General features: G+C 37.5%; 2 protein-coding genes across 3 annotated transcripts in view; one reads left to right on the top strand and one right to left on the bottom strand.

Moving 5' to 3' along the window:
- Positions 1 to 863: 863 nt before the first annotated feature.
- Ras85D (GTPase ras-like protein 1) lies at positions 864 to 10,852 on the bottom strand. 2 transcript variants are annotated; one of them, XM_074104393.1, is made up of 3 exons: positions 10,182 to 10,852; positions 6,720 to 6,903; positions 864 to 1,613 (listed from the first exon to the last, which is right to left on the bottom strand). In XM_074104393.1, exons 1-2 carry the CDS (start codon positions 10,575 to 10,577, stop codon positions 6,724 to 6,726), a joined length of 576 nt encoding a protein of 191 aa, XP_073960494.1. In that variant the 5' UTR covers positions 10,578 to 10,852; the 3' UTR covers positions 864 to 1,613; positions 6,720 to 6,723. The 2 variants fall into 2 exon arrangements, with proteins under 2 accessions (XP_073960494.1, XP_073960493.1); XM_074104392.1 differs by having other exon boundaries at positions 864 to 6,903; positions 10,182 to 10,851.
- Positions 10,853 to 11,283: 431 nt separating this feature from the next.
- LOC141439931 (uncharacterized) overlaps positions 11,284 to 21,542 on the top strand; it is a 33,023-nt gene continuing 22,764 nt past the window's right edge. The window contains exons 1-2 of the mRNA XM_074104395.1: positions 11,284 to 11,494; positions 11,589 to 11,718. Of these exons, the coding sequence (XP_073960496.1) occupies positions 11,406 to 11,494; positions 11,589 to 11,718 (219 nt within the window). The 5' untranslated portion in view covers positions 11,284 to 11,405. The remainder of the gene's footprint in view (positions 11,495 to 11,588; positions 11,719 to 21,542) is intronic.

Below are 21,542 nucleotides of genomic sequence, written 5' to 3'. Positions count from 1 at the left end.
TTATCACCGAAAAAAAAAAGTACTTCAATTTAAAAAAAAAAAATTTTTTTTCACTCCGACAATTTTTTTATTTGTACCACTGCCATAAAGTTATTTTTATTACCGGTTGCCATACACAGGGAATGTAATTTCCCTGTTACTTAAAGTTCTTTTCATCACACTTGCTCGTAAAAAGTGTCATAACATGCAGGCTACCTTGGTTGTAACCCTCCAAATAAAACCCTCGACCTTAATGTGCTTGTCATGAAACCCGTGGTCGGTAAATGATTCATTTCGCGTACTAATTTTCTTGTCATGAAGTCCAAGGTCGGTAAATGAGTCAATGTGCGTACTTGTACTGCTGCGCCGTGCCGCGTGCCCGTGCGCGCGCTCCTGCAGCAGGACTACCACATGGACCACATGCACACGCACGTTGCGGCGCATGCTGCGGGAGGTAGAGGGCGACGCTGCCAAGAGCACAGCCTAAGGTATCGCCAATATTTGGAACAATAAAGTTTTTCTTTTACAAATATAAAATTTTACTCTCAAATGTGATGAAAAACATTGTATGTCGCACGTGCGGTTCTAGAATTACGAACATCGACTCATTAAAGCCCTCAGTCTTCGACTTCGGGCTTCTAATAGACTGTCGTTCGTAATTCCTTATTTACCGCCCTTAAGACACAATGTACTATTGGGTGACAATTTTAATGAAGGGTAAAGTAACTTTCGGCACCAGTTTTTTAAAAATTATAATCTTCCGTTTTTCAATTTTAATCATTTCTTACCAAGTATAATGAAGATGAGAAATCAAAATGTCATTAGGAGATGCCAACAATGCGATGATTTCGATTAGGATATTGTGAAATTAACACAGGGTAAAATAACAAAAGAACATTTGTCGATTTTATTTATTTCGAATTAGCACACAGTGTTGTGCTATTGTTACAGAGTTTAATTATAAATAACTATTCCCAACATAATTGTGCACTAGCGTCAAAATTTATTTAATACAATGATGATGTCCTGATTTTATTTACATGCTTACTTTTGTACATAGAAGCATAGAGGCCAGTCAATTATATATATAAATATTTAAAGCACAGACTTGCTACAAAACGAAAATTATTCATGGCAGCGCAATAATAATCTTACAAACCTGTATTTAAAGCTAAAAACTAATTAAATGGTAATTATACTTCGAAACAAGTCATAAGTGGTGTGTAAAGCTTCAGTTTTCATAGTATTGACCAACTGTGGGATAACAGATTTTGTCTCTTATTTTATTGTTTCATAGTTTTTGTTGGTCTTTGCCTTAGGGAAAAAAATTAAAGTTCAAAACCTTAATGGGGAACAACGAGAATTTTTAAACCGTTATTTTGCCTATAACTTAAAACTAAAGAACACTTGTATTTCAAAAAGAATTCGTTTAATGATTCATTGTACCTATAGTCATTGTTAGTCCAGTGTCACGTACGAACTTGTTTAAAACCAAATTTCACGACGTGAGTCGCGTGTGGGTGTGGAGGGGAGGCTAAAGGTACAACCTCATGTAGCCCCTCGACGCTCGTTTGCAGCGATAAATCTGGTCACGTGACATATAGCAACAAAGCTGAAAATGTTGAGCTGTATCGCTGAAAAAAAAAAACCTCTTCAATTAAAAAAAAAAACACCTTTTTTGTTTTCATTCACTCAAATTCCTTTTATATTTGTACCAATACCACGACTGCCACTAAAAGAGGTTAAGAAATCAGCTTCCAAGACCAATCTTGACGCTGCTGTGCGACGCGGCTACATGAGGCCGCACCTTATAATGGAAGTAGCCCAAGTATTAACGCGTACCATTCTTACAAACTGTACTATTTATTAGGGAAGTCAAAGTTACAACCGACAATTGTACAAACAGTGAAATTGTGCACAACCAATGTTAATTCAATTAAGTTAAAGGTAGTTTTATAAAAAATATATTGAAATATGAAATCAATGCCGAAATTAATCCAATATTTTACTGGCAAGTCTATAAAATAAGTTGCCTTGTAAAATATAGGACGCATTTACCCATTGTCCTCGGCAAAATGTATTAACGGTAATGGCTCCAAAAGTCGTACAATTTACAAATACAATTAAGTATTTAATTACTGACCGCGAGAGCGGCAATTAAAACAATTCCTCTATGCCGACACGTAATAAAATAACCAATGTTTTTTCTGATAAATAATAAATATACAATTCTGTTCACGGCACTTGCTACACCGTAGTTCTGATAAAGATCGCTCGAAAGAGTATGAACTCCTTTATTTATACATCAGTTCGAGTTGGGGCAACTTTCAAATCGGTCGGAGTACCTACTTCTCACTGTCAAAAGTGCTCCTATCACAGATCAAATACAAGCCTAGATACAGCAACAGAGTACACCAGTTAGATTTGTTCTAATTTATCTCTTAGCGATAGTTAAAAAAGAAAAACACTTCATAAAGTGAATTAAAATCAATGAGGAATAAATTTTCGAGAGCTCACAAAAAATATGTCCATTTGTTAGTGGTAGTAATACCAGTGCCGGATTTATATTTTTATGAGTGTAGGCCACTTTATATCTGCCTCCCCATGTACCTTTCTAAAATAATAATTTTCTTGTCTTTTGAAATCTGCCGCCCCCAGGCCGCGACCTATATGGCCTATTGACAAATCCAGGACTGGGTAATACCATCATTTAAAAGGTAGTGATAATCTTGCGAAAACATTTAAAATACACCTTAATACTTCTACCATATTACAAATGGTATATGTTAGAGCAGATCCAACTGATTTAGGTACTCTGTTGCTTTCTTACATGGTACGAGTATCTAGGCTTGCCATTGATGGTTTCAACAATGGCGACCTCTGTCAGAACGTAAGAACTAAGTGTCATAAGTACGCGACAACTGATTCTTTGCTTAGTCATGTTTGCTAAATACATATTGTAAAACACCAGAATATAATAGAGCATTTATCGAAGGCCTACCACCTCGATAAATCGAAATGAAGTGAAGTACTTAGTAACCCTAGGGGGTAAAATAAACGTTGAAAAAACTGTACAGATTAGAAAACTCGTAGTATAAAATTCGTTAAAACGACATTACACTGACCACACACTGTATGGGTTAGCAAGGTCCTTAGATAAGCGTTTAAACATAAACCTAGTAAATAATCTCGACAAAATAAATGGCTTGGCGAGGACAGAGCTAACCAGCAACGTAGCCAGGGCTACCAAAATCAGGGTGCCAAGAGGCGCGAAAAACGAAATTTTATCGCGGTTTTTGACAGAAATTGGTGTAGGAAATGCGTCGAAAGACAACCTAGGTTCTATTCACAGACTAGAGCTGGCGCTGCAAGTCGCGTGAAGAGATACCTTGTATTTATAAAATACAACTTATCAATATAATACAACACCTCCTTTTGCACCTCCAACACCAACAGTGATTGTTCCATTGCTCTTTATTTTTTTATACCATTGGTATATTTAGAATAGAAGTTACATTTAAAATTTAAGACTAAGGGGCTATTTCACCATCCATTGATTAGTGTTAACTGCCGGTTAAATGTAATGCCGTCTCCGTCTATTCGAACAAAACAAATAGAGAAGGCATCACATATAACCGTCAGTTAACACTAATCAATGGATGGTGAAACAGCCCCTAAATGGAATTAACTGCTCAACCAAGCCAGTGAAATATTTCGACCAATCACATAAAACTATTCACATCGCACGCAGACATTTGCTTTGTCGAGACACCGTAATGTGATAAAAAATTTAGCCTTGCATATTTGATATAGCCGCTATCTACCTATAATATAGTTCATAGAGTAAAATAGTCTTGAGTGTTGCAAGCTTAACACTAAATTGACTCACTGGGCAACTCAATATTATATACTGTTAAATTGCCTTGCTTCAGCAAATTGTTTACTTGAATGATAAATTGATAAATCGAAGTGGGAGTTTTTCAAACGGCGTCATCACCAGTTGTTTGTATGCCGGTTATTGACGCGACTTTATCGAACCAATGGCGTAGCGTGGCTGGCGAAGGCAACATTCACCTTACCGTGCAATTACACTAACTTGTCCCTGGCCATCCTTCCCGAAACCTCTTAAGACTACTAATCATGAAATTCGCCCTCAATCTATCTTTGAAAATTTTAAAGGAACTGGCCGCTCTCTTACCCCCTAAACTCCACCATCATTGAAATGTAAAGCTTTGATTCGGTGCCTTTTTGATAAGACACCAAATCCCTCTATGCAATATTTCTTCTCATCCAGGTTTTGCTAGGTACTTCGGAACCCATTTTGGTGGATATACCTACCTAGTTTCACAAAAAGAAAATAAGAGAACAAGATAAATCTCCCTCCCGGGGCGGTGTGCCCCCGCCGCCCCCCACGCTACGCCATTGCCAAACTGACCCACAAATCAATCTTTAATAGATCCTCTGGAAATAAATGCTTGAATGATTTGCAGTTTAGAAAAAGATACTAAAAATACTACGGCTTTCATCAAAAGCATCATACTGTCTTGGTGCCCGAAATATTGAGTACCCAATAAGATTGTGGTTTCGTCGAGGACTGGCGATCGAACGATCGAGAGTTATGGCAAATGGCTTCGGCGCTCCAAGGCTACTATTATTTGTAATAGTGCCTTGAGACTGGGCGGCAAGTTGTAAGTCTTTCTAACTACTTCAACGAATTGGTTTGCGTAACCTAATGTGTAATAATTTGTGCATTGGTCATGTTTTTTGCCAAGCACTAGGGGTTTTTTAAGCGAGCATTTGTCAAATCTGTCACTTTTCCAATTGTTTTTGATTTAACACATGCTTCTAGAGCTGTGGTTATGAGCTGCGGTGCCTTGGAAATAGGGCTGCCATCTCTAAAATTTGGCTACCAGGACAAGACGCGTGAAAACCCCGGATTTTGGAGCCCAAAACCCGGACATGTCAACAGCTTTAGGTTTTTATTAAACTTGGTCAGTAGGTATAATAAAATATAGGCCAATCAAGATAAGATCCTTATAAAACGATTTAAAGCTTGCTGGAAATTGATTCTTCGAAAAATTATAATTGTATTAATCTAAAAATTAAAAATATTTTTAAACCCGGACTACAAATGAATCTCCGCCCGGATGCTCCCCGGACGCCCTCTAAACTAGGACAAATCCGGGGAAACCCGGACGGATGGCAGCCCTACTTGGAAATAACAGTAAGTTGTAATTTACCACTTACAAGCAAATGCAATATGACTTTTTCGTCGTGTTCTTATCCACTGTCTGGTGGCGCTTTGTTACCCCTCATACATAAAACACGGTTTTACCCCTTTGGGACTGTGTCTTATGTATGAGAAATTGGGAGTCATTAATCCCAGGCTCAAAAGTAATGCCCGCAATGTATGGACTGTAGACAAAACAATGCGTTCTAGGTTAATTTAAATAAATCAAGTGTTATACCCAATATGGTCTTTTTGGTTCATCCAAATCGATGTTAGAAAGACTTAAAACAATAATTTACCTGCCCCCAAAACCGACTGTCCAATGGACAAGCTCTAGCTTTAATCCAATGGGACTTTTTCACTATCAATGTACTTAAAGTACTGTGCGGTCAATGAGGAGAGCACCTGTTATAATAACCATCACAATTTGACTTCTCCCTCAGATGATTTCCCTACTGGACCGAAGGTTACCACATTTAAAGGATTTATTCTAAAATTTATGGCTTTTAAAACTTTCAGATTTTTCAACATAGTTTTAAAATAAAGTAGATTCAGAATTGTGTTGAAAAAAGTTACAATTAAAATAAAGAAAAACACAAGTCTTCTCGTAAAATGTTTTTAGAAAAGAAAAAACAAAAACTATCTATGGCTATAATTTTTTCTCAGGACTTCAATTTTGCACCTGGTAACCTTAGGTCAGTCAGGAAGGGAAGAACTGAGCGACCAGCGTGGAAACGGCAAGCTTTAGAACCACTGAGAGTTTACCATGCTAGGTGTTGCTAGGATATAAATCATATGTCCCTTCCTAACCCGCAGGCGTGTGCGTCAGGGACAGATGATTTATGTCCGTGATAAAGTTACATGCTAGACCCATTAGTTAGATACTAATTCAATTTATATGGTGATTCCAGTCACCCTCCTCATTAGGACTGCTAGAAAAAATTAACTAATATTCACAGATATCTTTTAAGGATATTTGTTCAATTAATTGTTTTAATGGTAACATAAATCGTTAATCTAAAGTAAAAATAATAGTTCTAGAGGATTTTAAGTAGGTAGGTTTAGCATGTGGATTAATCAACCATTCTGATGAAAAAAGTAGACATTTTGAATTATTTACGTACATATATACGCATTGACTGATATTTCTATATTTCACGTTGGATAAGGGAACGCATGCACTGCCGCATGAGATTGTCGTTGAACGCACATGTGCGTTTTAATGACTGTAAGATTCTGGTTCTTTGTCCCGAAACTTTTACAAGTAACTTACACGCACATGTGCATTCAAATTAATTTGAAAACAAAATTATGACAAAGAGTTTCTGTCATCCTTCGTATTATAGGGATTTACGTCGAGTTCCACAACGCTCCTAATTTACCCAGGTCACATTCAAATTTGAACGCACATATGCGTTGCGGGCAGCTCGACTACGACTGTCATACAAACAACTAAGCAGAAAACAGACAAATTCCTTAGATATCCATGAAAATTAGTGTTTTAAGTTACCAAATTAGAGTAGAACGCATTTAATGGGGCGGCGGACGCCCATCTTGTGTCGATTCCTGTATTTCTTGCCGCGTGACTCCTTGTCTTTGCGTATCTCGCGCACTAGCGTGTAGAATGCGTCGTCGACGCCCATACGCGTCTTGGCTGACGTCTCAACGAACGGTACGCCGTAACTTCGCGCCACCTGAAATTGTCATAGGTTGTATTTAGGACTGGCTTATGGCTGTTTAGGCATTGCGTTGTCTAGAGTTGCCTCTGGTGCCTGATTCAGAGTTCTAAGCGCCCTAGACTAACTATGGATATGCACCCCCCCACTATCACTGATCTAAATGACATCTCTTTTTCTCATTAAATCCACCTATTCCACTATAGCACTGTCATCTGAATGTCAAACGCCGTATTTTCCTAAAATTACCAAGTTGTAACTAATATCAGCTCAGCTTTGCGTCAGCCACCCCATTAGTTCATGCCTCCTAGGCTCTAGCCTTATTAGCCTGTGGGTAAATGAGGCCCTGTGCGCTGTCTGTCAGTCAGTATGGTAATGGATATGGATTCCTGCTGGGTTGACAAATGGCAGTGTGTGCTCACTGTGAGGTGTTGCAGACGAAGTGATATCTATCTAACGCTTCTCCACTCTCCGACTTGCCTAACAAAATTGTTTACTCCACGCCACTGTACACAATACAAATTTACAGATATTATAATCACGGATTATAATTGTCTTTGTTACTTTTGTAAAAATTTTTTTGTTGGTAAAAACTAGCCAAGTCAAATTTCAAACTTGCATTACGTCCTACGAATAAAAATATCTCTTATTATTATTATTATTACTTGGGATTTAAGTGAAATAAATGTACCTACTTATTGTGAAGTATTGTGTAAATATTTTTTTTTTTCAAGTTAAGATATTATATTATCTAAGTAGGAAACAATGTGGTAATATCAAGAAACGAGAGTTCTTTTAACTTATGTTACAGGATTTTCTACACAGAACTTGGCATTTATACAGATTTCAATTCTTTTGTCGGCTAAGTCGACAACAATGCTAATTCTTAATATTGAACTTTGTTCTCATTTCACATTCATGTTTTTGATAATCCATGCAACAGGTTTATACAGAGTTTTGAACCAATTACATAATGATTAGAACAAAGAAAAACAAAACTTTCACAGTAAGGTAAAACCATGACATTGACCTATTATGATTACATTAAAATAATGTTATCAACATGCCCACAAAGTTGTACAATTTCCTCCTTCATTGCATATGATGTGTCATCTTTGTTTATTTATAAAATGCATTACTAATATACCTAATGACATCCACGAAGATGCGTGATTTTGACAAAATTAGACATTAATGACATTGTAATAAGAACCACGGCACACATCATCGTGAATGACTCTACCTATACTTGGCTATGAATTGATTTCTTTGGTTCCCTGTTTGTTTCTTCTTCAGTCTAGTTCTTGTTAATCTATTTTTAAAGGTTTACCTTCTGTTTGACCAACCATTGATTAAATTTAATTCATTCTATTTGAATAGACAGAGACGTCATCATATTATTTTTTCCCTGATATTTTAACGAGGCTTTAGCACACCAAATGTGACTATGTCAGCCTTATGGGGAGCCTCAGATATATACACCACTCTACAGACAGATATTACACTCTCCCTTGCACTGAAACCACGTCTCTGGATGCAAAGGCCCGTCCAATGAATCTGTAAATTCGCGTCGCTTCTTCTGAAAGCGGTCGACTGAGAATTACATTTACACCTCCATTGAACAAGCCCATACCATCCAAATACCTGACTCTGATGTCCTTATTCTGATCACATTCCACAAGAAAGTGAATAAGAACTTCAGTCTTATTACATCCCATACACAAAGGTGATTGCACAATTCTCATTAAAATGCAAAAAACAATTAAGTGGAATGTGACCAGATCGAACATGTAGTGCTGACACAATCATAATTAGTTAAGTTAGAGTTGCCTCAAGGTGTCAGCCACGCAGAATAGAAGCTTGGCGTCCGTCGACCTTGGCTCATATACCATGTTTTTATTGAGTTCTGTTAAATTCAACAGTGTTCATTGTTAGAAACAACATGCTAATTATCTTTGTCTAATTAAAAAAAAATGTGCACAATATAACTTCACAGTTAAAGGATAGGAATTAAAACTGTCTTTTTTTCTTAATATTTTACAATGAGAGAAATCAACATGACCCAATCATGACCATTTCTTTAATAAATTATTTACAACGAATTTAAGTAAAATTAAGGAAAACCACAAAACATGAGTACTCTAATTTTTAACCAGCAAACACACGCAAACACAAACGCAAAAACACAAAAATGGTTTTTTTTTAATGTTGTCAATTGACCTAGTCCCAAACTAAGCAAAGCTTGTTGGACTAGGCAACGGATAAACATACTTATATAGATAAATATATACTTAAATACATATTAAACATCCAAGACCCGAGAACAACACTCATATTATTCATACAAATATCTGCCCCGGCCGGGAATCAAACCCGGGACCTCAAGCTTTGTAGTCAGGATTTCTTACCACTTGGCCATCCGGTCGTCAAAATCAAATCCAGTTTTCAAATTTACAGGCAAAAGAGATAAAGAAAAGAACAAACTAGAGCAGATTACTTTCACGCTACAGCCAGACACAATAGGTAGTTCTATTGACATACTAGACACAGATTATGTTGTTGTAAACTTTCACTGTTTTTATTTGTTTATTATGTGGGACTTGAATTCTACATTTTATTGCTAAAATTACTTCAACATAAGTAATTTTAGTAATAATTTGTCACGTCTAAGTAGAGTTCAAAAATGTTGGATATTTAACACCAAAAGTTAAAAACAGTGTAATTGTATCATGTTTTGTTCTTTTTTCCATAATTAATTTTTCATCTTGTTCCCTATTTGTCACTATCTTTGTTGTCTGTCTTTTAATAAGTCTAATTTGTTTGTCCTCATAGCTTTCAATTAACAAGTCAATTAAGGAATAAATGACAAATACAGAATGAGATAAAATAAGAATTAAACAAAAAGTTAATGAGATGAGATAAATATGATAACACAAATTTCTGATGTGTGACTGTCAATTTTACGCATAATGCAATAAAATTTTCTGGTCAGTCAATTTAAATAATGAACTACCCTTTGAGATGTTCTAACTTTTTTAACTTCACCCATATATATGTATGTACTTATTTATATCACTGTGCTCTTGTTTTAAGATCATATTATTATGCTCAACAATTATGCAATAAGGAGTTTGAATTTGAAGTCTTTTATTGCATTTATTTAGCATAAGTAACATCATACAACTGTTGTCTGCACTCAAACTACTATATTGTGTATTGAGTGCAACAAAACATGTACAGGGGAGCTAACTTTACATAAACATTGTATGGTTGTGTGGGTGTGACAACAAACATACCTCTCGGGCTTGCGTCATGTCGACGGCCCAGGCCTGCAGGTCGCACTTGTTCCCCACCAGCACCATGGGCACCTCCTCAGCGTCCTTCACTCGCTTGATCTGCTCTCGGTAGGACCCGATGTCCTCGAAACTCTTTGCACTGTTCACCGCGAACACCAGCAGGAAGCCTTCCCCCGTACGCATGTACTGGTCCCGCATAGCGGAATACTCCTCCTGCCCCGCCGTATCCAAGATATCCAACAGACACGTTTCACCATCTATCACCACCTGTTTCCTGTACGAATCCTCTATCGTGGGGTCGTACTCGTCCACGAAATGATTCTGTATTAGCTGTATAGTCAATGCGGATTTGCCGACGCCGCCAGCGCCGACCACTACTAACTTGTACTCGGTCATCTTGCGGCGAGATAGGAAGAATATTTTTCACTTTTTCACTACTGTCACTTGCACGAGAATACGACGCTTATCGTCGGTCAGCTGCCACACCTCTGGTATTACTCACATCGGCATGGCTGCACGACCTATGATCACTTGATGCACGCCCAGAATTAGCAGCGCGAAGACGACTAATTAATGTATTATTATTAGAGACGAGTGCAGCAATAAAATGACAAGACAATGAGGCGGTTCACTCACCCCTGGGAACTTTTACGCCTCTCAAACAATTTTGTGTTGACCCCAATATCGACCAATCCGAGCTTTGTTTCAGGCGTTCGCTCCTGCGATTGGTCAAGAATTTGATACAAGGTCATAGTTGCTGAAGGTTTTGAACTGAAAAACGCCTAAATTCCGAAGTGCGTTCAAAAACTACATTACGTAATGATTGCGTTGAGTTGCGTTGCCATATTTATAATATGTGTTCTTCATGACCATTTCGTAATCAGATTATTTGTATGATTATTTATGTTAATTTTGATGGTTAAGTTAATAAGAAAATACTTGACCAAAAATGTAAAACAAGGTAAATAGATTGCACACATTTGATAGATTGTTATAATCTACGTTGCTTTTGATAGTGGTCCTAAAATTAGAACGTCCCTCGCTCGTTCGAAAAAGGTTTACCATAAAAAGGTAGATGGCGCTTTTTTTAAAATAACAGCGTTCTGAATATTTCAAAACAAAAACAAAATATTTATTGGTATTCACTGACATTTGAAATTTGTTGTGCCATTTCGTTGCGCACATTTGCTTAATTTCTAAAGTAATTTTAATTATAACAAAGCAATGTCAGGGGAGGGAGAAAACGATGAGGACGCAGCGCCCGTCGACTTAGAGGAGGCGGGAGCACTTGAAGCTGATGTCGGAGCGCGATTGTCAGTATCATAGCAATTCATTAAATATACTGTACTTAACCAAAATCAATTTCCTGAAGTACTAACGTTTATCTTCCAAACTTTCTTACAACAGCGACCAGCAGCTAGCGAATATCGACCCTCGTCTGCAAATCATCATGGACCCATTGGCACACCAGGACCTGCGGCCTGAGATGATGTTCATACGGGAGGAATTGCGCCAGGCCAAGTGGCAGACGCTTGCTGTTAGTACCATTAATACTTGATGACCTTTAAATAACCATCCAGTTTTCGTATCGCACGCATTGTACACATCGTTAACAATGTTCTAGGTTCTGTAGTTTGACTCTGACAATCGGAGCATCAGCAAATTCATCGCTGAATCGCGCCTCAAAATGTTACGTGGCTAACCGGTAGTTTACGGAATCGCCAAAGGTGGCAGCAGTAGAGGATACGGTCAAACGTCGGCGTGAAATGTACCATAACTATGTCCTCATCGTACAAGTTACATACAAGATAATAATATGCCAAGCTTTTAGGGAAGCACTTTATTCTCCTAATCTTATATTTTTCAAACAGAATTTATGAGTAGGTAGGTACTCTTTACAAATCAGTGTTTTTAGGTACCTACATGTTTTAGCGTCAGTGTTGTCACTTTTCAAACAAATTATTTATACTTATGGCTCGTCACGAAACGGATAAATGATAATTTTATGGAAAATTGGAAATGCTTTTTTCTTTGGCAGAAGATCACTATAACAGAACGCACTATTTTTTTATAGAAATTCCCAAAGACGTAAGTAGCTCGGACAGATTGTCAATTTTACTCTTAGATACATATAGTAGGTACTTAGGACCTATTGATTTTAGTACCTACAGTACAAGCACTAGCTATATCCCATAAGTATCCCCAATTATTTTTTACGATCCTGTTTTATGCAGAGAGTCAGAAATTCGAATAATATCCCAGGTTTAGGGTTAGAACATTATCCCCCGTCTTCATTCGAATATGTCCGAAAATATTCTTTCTGAACTTCGATTTACTGAAGAAAGAATGAAATCGATTGCAGGTACCTACATTGGCGTATCTAGGGTTATTTTTCATGGGGTGGGCTGGCCTGGATTTTTGTGTGAAAATATCAGTAGGTCTTAGGTATAGAATTTTTAATCGGTAGCCCAACATCCTCGGGTGGGCACTAGACCATATACCTACGCATATGTGCTGCAGGGCTACTACGAAATTCGAAAATCGTATTCTACTGTCCCACCGACGCTTATATCATTTAATACGAGAGTGAGAGGGACGGTACGATACGAACTTCGATTTTCGAATTTCGTAGTAGCCCTGCAGGTACACGCAAAGTCGTTTTAGGGTAGGTATGTAGGATATCTTTTATGTTATAAAATTAATGATTATATCATGAACAAGAATATTTGTAAATAATTTCGATCCGCATTGGCGATCCATTACTTCAAATAGCGAATCTACTAATGAAGTTGTGTTAAATACTTGTGATGTAGGTATAAATAAATAAATATAAATATCACGGGACAATTCACACCAATTGACCTAGTCCCAAAGTAAGCTTAGCAAAGCTTGTGTTATGGGTACTAAGCAACGGATAAATAAAATTATATAGATATAGATACATACTTAAATACATATTAAACACCCAAGACCCGAGAACAAAAATTCGTAATTTTCATACAAATATCTGCCCCGACACGGGAATCGAACCCGGGACCTCAAGCTTCGTAGTCAGGTTCTCAAACCACTAGGCCATCTGGCCGTCAAAGATATCATTTAATAATTGTAAATCTGTTTAAAAAAAAGTATATAGGTACCACCAGCCAAATAAGTGGTCTATCAATTTTTAAACAAGTTCCTATCAAATGAATATGCCGCTAAAGTCGAACTTTCAAGTTGCCAGACACGTCTATTGGCATTATTGTTTTATGACATGCAGCATGCAAACGATTATCAACTTTAAGGTGGTAGACCACATATTTGGCTGATGGTATCTCGTTGAGTTTCTTGCCGGATTCTTCGGATTTTTCCGATCCGGTGGTAGATTTTTTTTGACATTCATAAGTGCTTGTTGGGCGATTAGAGCGCTCCAACCGTCTCATTATTGTGGACACTATTCTGTAATAATGGCCGAATAGTCTGATACAGTTTTTTAGTTATTTGGTAAGAACACAGGTATTCTAACAAATAATCGTAAAACCGGCCTAGAGCGTGTGGGACACGCCCAAAATAGGGTTCCGTAGCCATTACAAAAAAAATAAGTAATATTTTTCTAAGGATTTACGGAATCTTACAGGATTAGGTATATTTTATACCTTAGGCTGCTATTTACTCATAAACTACTAAGAATTTTCAAGCAAACTTAGCCGTTGTAGTTTTCCTTGAAAGTTTGATATACTTACTACCACCCTGAATTTTATCAAATTTTTCCACCCACCGCTTTAGATTTTAGAGGGGGGGGGCGCTAGATTTTAATGGTTTTTTAAAAGACCTATCCAACGATACCCCACACTAAAGGGTTGGATGAGAAAAAAAATCACCCCCCCTTTACGTTTACCCTAAAAATTTTTTTTTCAATTTTTAATTCACTATTTTGTTGGCATACTTACATATATATCCGTGCAAAATTACAGCTTTCTAGCATGGATAGTCCCTGAGCAAAGCCGCGGACGGACAGACAGACAGACAGTCATGGCGAAACTATAAGGGTTCCGTTATTGCCATTTTGGCTCCGCAACCCTAAAAACGACGTCAAAATCTACAGCCAATTCGTAAAAAATGTGACCAGATAAATGAGGCGTTTGAAACGCTCGAATTAACGCCCTGTTATAGCCTATTGAATAAAGATATTTTAACTTTGATGGTTAGCAAGGCATAATTTAATTTGGGAACTCATTGGAACGTAAAAAGTATATGGTAAAAAGGGAATGTTATTGACAACATAGTCATTTATTTCCTGCGCTTGATCGAACATTATTGGGCTTTCGGCATCCCCGCGACAGAATATACTCGTAGAAGTTTGTATCGTTTCGTCTAGCTGAGTGCCCTTAGTGTAAGTTTTCGGTTAAAAAATACGTCTCGATCGCGTTCGCGTTAAAATCTCAATTTGTATGGAAACACGAACAGCGCCTCTAGCGGAACGTTTGCGATGTGCGTGTTTCCATACAAATTGAGATTTTAACGCGAACGCGATCGAGACGTATTTTGTAACCGAAAACTTACGCTAAGAGCACAGTGCCCTTAGTGCAAGTTTTCGGTTACAATATACTTACGCCTCGATCGCGTTCGCGTTTAAGTCAACAGCGCCTCTAGCGGAACGTTTGCGATGTGCGTGTTTCCATACAAATTGAGATTTTAACGCGAACGCGATCGAGACGTATTTTGTAACCGAAAACTTACGCTAAGAGCACAGTGCCCTTAGTGCAAGTTTTCGGTTACAATATACGCCTCGATCGCGTTCGCGTTTAAGTCAACAGCGCCTCTAGCGGAACGTTTGCGATGTGCGTGTTTCCATACAAATTGAGATTTTAACGCGATCGCGATCGGGACGTATTTTGTAACCGAAAACTTACACTAAGGGTACAGATTAAATACTATTAGCGTGAGCGCGACGGCACGATGCGAAGTTCAAATTTTGAATATGAGACTATAAGGCCTGAAACTACCGTGAGATTCACTCATATTAAATATAATGACCCGGATAACTCACGTCTTAAATCGAGTTTAGCTCGACATGTTTCGGGCTAATCCGTAGCCCTTCGTCTTCGGAGCAACGCGACTGAGCGGCTGCTGCTGCTGATTTAAGACGTGAGTTATCCGGGTCATTATATTTAATACTATAAGGCCTGCCTGAGGTATGGACGGGCTCTATGAAATGTTTGTGAGCTCGTGTGGGAAACGCGTAGATATTATTTATTATTTTAGGTAGTACTGCGTACAGTTGATCCAGTGTGCTTTGCCATTTATGTCAGTTCGTACATCAGAATAAAAACAATAAGGCTGGCTGTCGCAAGATTTGTCGGTGGAAATAAGTGCCTTTGATGTGTTTTTAGCCTTACATATAACTCAAAATTGACGTTGATTTTAGGGTAAAGGAATTTCTTGTAGGTACGTATAATACACATTATAATATTTCTTACGTAAAGCTCTTCTTGCGTCCCTAGACGTATCCATTTATCAAAAGTCTAAGAAATAAATGTTTAGTTTAATGAAAACATGAAAATATTTTTCTATATCTGTTTGAAGTGGTGCCGCGGTTAGTCGGGTGCCAGCAGGAGTGGACCTAATAATCGTCTATACCTTAACTCCATAGTAGTTCCATACTATCTTCATCATGATCATCATTATTATCAGCTGGAAGACGTCCACTGCTGAAAAAAGGCCTCCTTAGAACGCCACATGGTAACTCGCCATTTGCATCCACCGGTTGCCCGCAACTCTCACAATGTCGCCAGTCCACCTGGTGGGAGGCCTACATGCTTCGTCTTCCGGTTCGTGGTCGCCACTCGAGGCCTTTTCTCCCCCAATGGTTATCTGTGCTTCGAGCGATGTGGCCCGCCCATTGCCACTTCAACTTGCATCTTTTTACAGCTATGTCGGTGACTTCTTCCACGAACTGTATTCCGGATTCTATCGCGCAACGAAACTCCAAGCATAGCTCTCTCCATATCTCTACGTTGGTTAGGTTATAAAATTTCGAAATAGTGACTCTTATTCGAATGACTAGATAGATGAATAGTGACACTTGGTTTATTGGATGCAAATCCAGCTGGCAGAGGCATTAGGTTTATACGGCGGACGTCTCGCGTTTTACGTGCCATTAGTACGACAGTCGAATTTATTAGCCCGTGTCCCAAATGGAAAAAGGTCGTTAATTTAACAAAGGATTCTATTTCATGAAGTTCTAGGTATTGGGGGACTACTACGAACATCTTAAATCAACGTTCGTACCTACCGTTACTCCCACTATCGTTTGGTGTTTGAAAAAAAGTGAAAACTACTTTATTTGTTCTAAGATGATTCAAATGACACATGATGGTTATGTAACTTTGTGAGGCGGTAACTAATTTTTTACTTTTTTTTTTAAATTAAATCATAAAACTGCTGAGTGTTCAAATATTTGAACTCAAATTTGCTAACAAACTGTTAAGTTACTGCGTGGGCACTGTGTTATATTAACTTACTTACTTGCTTTATTGAACGCCCTTACCCCCTTACCTTAGGTGAGGGTTATCGGTAAAAATAAAAGCGGTAAAATAAACGAATTTATTATTAATGTGCAAGATTGTTCATCAGAGTCGGAAAGTGACACTCCAAGTGTTGAATAAATAATATTTTAAAATTCAAATAAGACTTTCAGTTCGATAGCGTAACGTACTATCAGCCAAATATGTGGTCTACCACCCTAAGGTTGATAATCGTTTGCATGTCATGAAACAATAATGCCAATAGACGTGTCTGTCAACTTGAAAGTTCGACTTTAGCGACATATTCATTTGATAGGAACTTGTTTAAAAATTGATAGACCACTTATTTGGCTGATGGTACCTACCGTACGTAGCGTAAACCAACAAATAATGTTATTGCCACTTTTATCACTATGTACATGCAAAAGTATCGATAGTTTGCGTAAAAGTAAGAGGGACTCTAGTTCCGTCAGTTTGGCATCTGTCATTTGAATCATCTTAGAACAAATAGAATATAATATTAATTTTATTTAACGTCAATATGAAGAACACGCATCTAAACTTGTTTTTTTTTTTACCTAACGCATATTGAAAAGAGAAAGACTATTAATAAATAATTTAACTGATCAGTTGTTTGAAATGACCCCCCTCGTTCTGGATACACAAATTTAGTCTTCGATGATATTCATTTCCTGTAGCACTTGTGGTGTATGCTCCTAATAACCTTTTCTACCGCAACCCTTAGTTCGTCCTGTACAGCAGGGTTTCTCAAAGTGGGGTACGCGAACCCCTAGGGGTTCGCTATTCGACAGTAGGGGGTTCGCGACAAGGTTTACGTGATGGTGGCTGCAAGACTGGCAAGATGATTAAGATTGGTTTTTGGAGTCTTTTTGTATTTTGATCTGACTTCAAAAAAAAGAGGAGGTTATCAATTCGGTTGTATGTTTTTTTTTTAATGTTTGTTACCTCAGAACTCCTCAGACTCGCTGTCGTCTAGAAACTTTTAACAGGGGTACGTGGAGCCATAAGTTTGAGAAACCCTGCTGTACAGTAAGTACTGTAAGTAAGTGTGTAATTATATTTACGAAAATTTTGTTATACGTTTTGTAAATTCATTTATATTGTGTTTAGATGATTTAATTCAATGGTAGTCATAGTACTTTGCGAGCTATACATATCTACATTTTGTAAACCATTGTTTAAAGAGCTGCGTTGCCATGCTTGTACATAAGAGAAGGTATACAGGTATATTTGTGAAAAGACACTCTAAGTTCTTCCAAACAAGTCCCCAGGCTTACAACTCCAGAGGTCGGGGAAGGGATGAACTGGCGCTACCAAAACCGAACATTGGTAAAATGCGTACCTACTACATGTCTATGAGGCTTTTTAATTCGTTGCCAGATCATGTCAGATTGAAAGAAGACCAATCGTTTGTATTAAGGGGGTTGCTCTTCCATACAAACCTACGGACACCCCGCATAGCTTCCACGGACATGTTTTCTTAGAGGATTTTTTTGAGAATAGTAAATTATGGATATGCTCTTCAAGCAAAATCCAAAAAAAAGTAACTTTATTGCATCAAAAGTGCAGCGTGATGCAGTAAATTTTGATGCATTTTACCATTGTATGAGTACAACTGACAGTGTTCGCAGCGAGCATGTAGTGACATCTTATATGGGTGCGTGAGTCAATGTCACAAAATCAAACTATTGTAAATAGGTATCGACTATTTCGTGTGGTCACGTGACCATCACCTTTGGCTCAGATAATACGACAACTAAATGAAGAAAGCATGAGATCACTGAGAGATCAAGTTCAAGTTTCTGAGTCTAGTATCTACTTTTTTTGTTTTTAAATCTGTTATTTTCGGAAGTTGAAACGCCTAAACTATTATTTCTGATTAATGCAAGGAGGCAAACTGTAAGTAAGACAAAAATAGGTAAGTTACTTTTAAAATTGTCATTTAAAATAATAATTATTTAAGTAAAAGACCCAGTCCTCGGCAAAAATTATAACATTGCATACTTTACATACATTATAATGCGGTGCTTCGATCTAGGACAAGTGGTTTAAATTCAACTTACAAATTCTGAACAGATATTAGTTATTTACTCTTACGTAGACAGTAGCGCCACTAATTTATATAAAGCATATTTATTCTCACAATAAAAGGTGCTAGGTGTAATCACTAAACTAATTAGTTAAAAAATAAGGTCTACATTCAACATACATTGCATGTGTATGTATGAATATCAAGTTTTACAGTGAGGCTCAAATAAATTCCTACATATCACGGCATTTTTACGGCCGCTAAATCTAGGCTCGGTGAATAAAAAGGTTTTCACAATCGAAGTAGTTTTCGTACCTTTTTTATTATTATAACTGGCTAGATAAGTAAAATTTAAACGTCATTATAATACATTTTTGTCACAACGTCAAGTCAATGAGATTGATATTCAAAAGCAATTATGTTTGAATAATTATGGTTTGAACACAAATCAAGAAGTCAAAAAGTTGGCGGACGAGAGGAAATTAGCAAGAGTGCAACTCTTAAACTATTTATGTATGTACGATTTGATGATGAAAAAATTGGATACACGGGTATGTTAATTTTATCATTTTTGTCAGAAACATTAATATTTGTTACAAGAACACCAGAGGCAGGGCTGTAAGAATTTCATTCCTACTGGGTGGCCAAAGTATGGCTTATCGTGTGTACCAAACTTGTGGTCTGCAGCAACCTACTACGAAAACATACCAAATTTCCCTAACTCTTAGTAGCGTCGTGAACATTTTCACTCCATAGAAGTAAGTCGCTTCCCACCGTCTGTCTGCATATGTACGAGTATGTATAGTATGTACTCTATTATGAAGTGATTCAAGATTTATTATTTTATTTATAAGTGTGAGAAACGGCAGGGGTTATGGTTTTGGAGCGTATGTATGGGCATTTCTTTCGCACGCTATGCAACAAGGCGAAGGCAAGGAAAATAAGTCTTTGTTAGGAGTGACACAAGTTGTTAATTTTATGCGTACATGTCTTTCCGTCGGCTCATCCGTCCGTCCGTCTGTTGATCTGTCCATATGTCTGTCCGTCTGTCTGTGTGTCTGTGTTTCGAAGTGAACACTACATCTTAGTCCTATTTTTTTAATGATTGTTTACCAACGCACACACCAAACCTTTTATCCTAAAAAGCTGAAATTTAAGATAAGGAAAAAATACCTACATAAAATTCTACTGGTTCGTAACTATTATTTAGTTTTAGGATTCCGTACCTAAAAAGTGCCAACGGAACCCTATTGCTAAGACTCCGCTGTCTGTCTGTCTGTCTGTCCGTCCGTCTGTCACAGGGCTCTATCTCTTGAGTTGTAATAGTTAGACACTTGAAATTTTTACAGATTATGTATTACTGTGGCCGCTATAGCAACAAATACTCAAACCAGAATAAAATAAATATTTAAGGGCGGCTCCCATACAACAAACGTGATTGTTTTGCCGTTTTTTGCATGATGTTAATAACGGCAATTTATTAATTATTCACAGAATATTTAGCTGTGTAATTACTTTAAAAATAAATAATTAAATTAAAATAAAACAAATATTTAAGGAGGGCTTCTATACAACAAACTTGTTTTTCTGGCCGTTTTTTTTGTTAATGTCTAATGTTGTATAGATAATGGTACGGAACACCTCGTGCGCGAAACCGACTTGCACTTGGCCAGTTTATTTTTAATACCCAGGGTAGGTATCATGGAATTCAATGTTAAATTTTACAACTCTACCTCTATATCACTAATCTCTGTAAATTTGACATGCAGGCAGAAAGGAATAGCAAAAATCTAAATTCAATATCAGGATATTTTGAAAAAGATAAGTATTGTTCACTAACCGATTTTAATGACGATGATGATGCTGATGATGATGATGATGATGATGATGATGATGGTCGTATGTCATCGCTGCCGAATTCTTACTTTATTCAATGAAAGACATGGAGAAACTTTGTCACAAAGACTTAATTCAGATAATTTGATATTACGCTGTCCGTCCGTCTATTTCTATAGGATTACTTAAAACTGAAGCAAACTGAAGTGGCAGTGGGCCGGCCATATCAGCCGAAGAACCGGTAACTGCTAGGGTAAACGAGTAAAAGCCTAGCGTGGCGTGGGACGCCCTCAGACTAGGTGGAGCGATGATCTTCACTGGGTAGCTGACAGTAACTGGATGAGAGTGGCCGAGGATCGTGCTCAGTGGCGTGCAATTGGAGACGCCTCTATGTCCAGTAGTGGGCTAAGATAGGCCGATGATGATGATGATGATGATGATGACTTAAAATAAGACAATAATCCCACTCATATTATAAATGCGAAAGTTTGTTAGTCTGTTTGTTTATTTCTTTATTACCTTTTCACGTCTAAATCGTTGAACTGATTAGGATGAAATTTGAGATACAGATAGTTTGAGTCCCGTAGAAAAACATAGGGTAGTTTTTTTAATCACATTAGCTATAAACGAATTATACGCGGACAGAGTTGCGTGCAACAGTATGTACATTAGGGAATTTACCTACTGATAGTCTGATTTACGTCCTTATGCTGTAACTAAAAGGCATCGGTCACCTAGGTATCTTATATGTCTGTAACTAAAAGGCATCGGTCACCTAGGTATCTTATAGTCTGTCTGCTAATACTATTTCTGTATTTATTAATGCACAATTCCTTTCAGATTCAATGATAACTAACTGCATATAACTTTGCCTGGAATTATTATATTGCTGAAGTAGCCTTGGTGCTGTCATGCAATATTCAAGGTGAAGAAAAGAAGAAACGTTTAATGTTGATATGCAAGAAATTT

Source organism: Choristoneura fumiferana, chromosome 21, assembly GCF_025370935.1.
Source record: "Choristoneura fumiferana chromosome 21, NRCan_CFum_1, whole genome shotgun sequence".
NCBI lineage: Eukaryota > Metazoa > Arthropoda > Insecta > Lepidoptera > Tortricidae > Choristoneura > Choristoneura fumiferana.
Note: the sequence above shows the minus strand (reverse complement) of the source record. Positions and strands in the feature narration are given on the sequence as shown.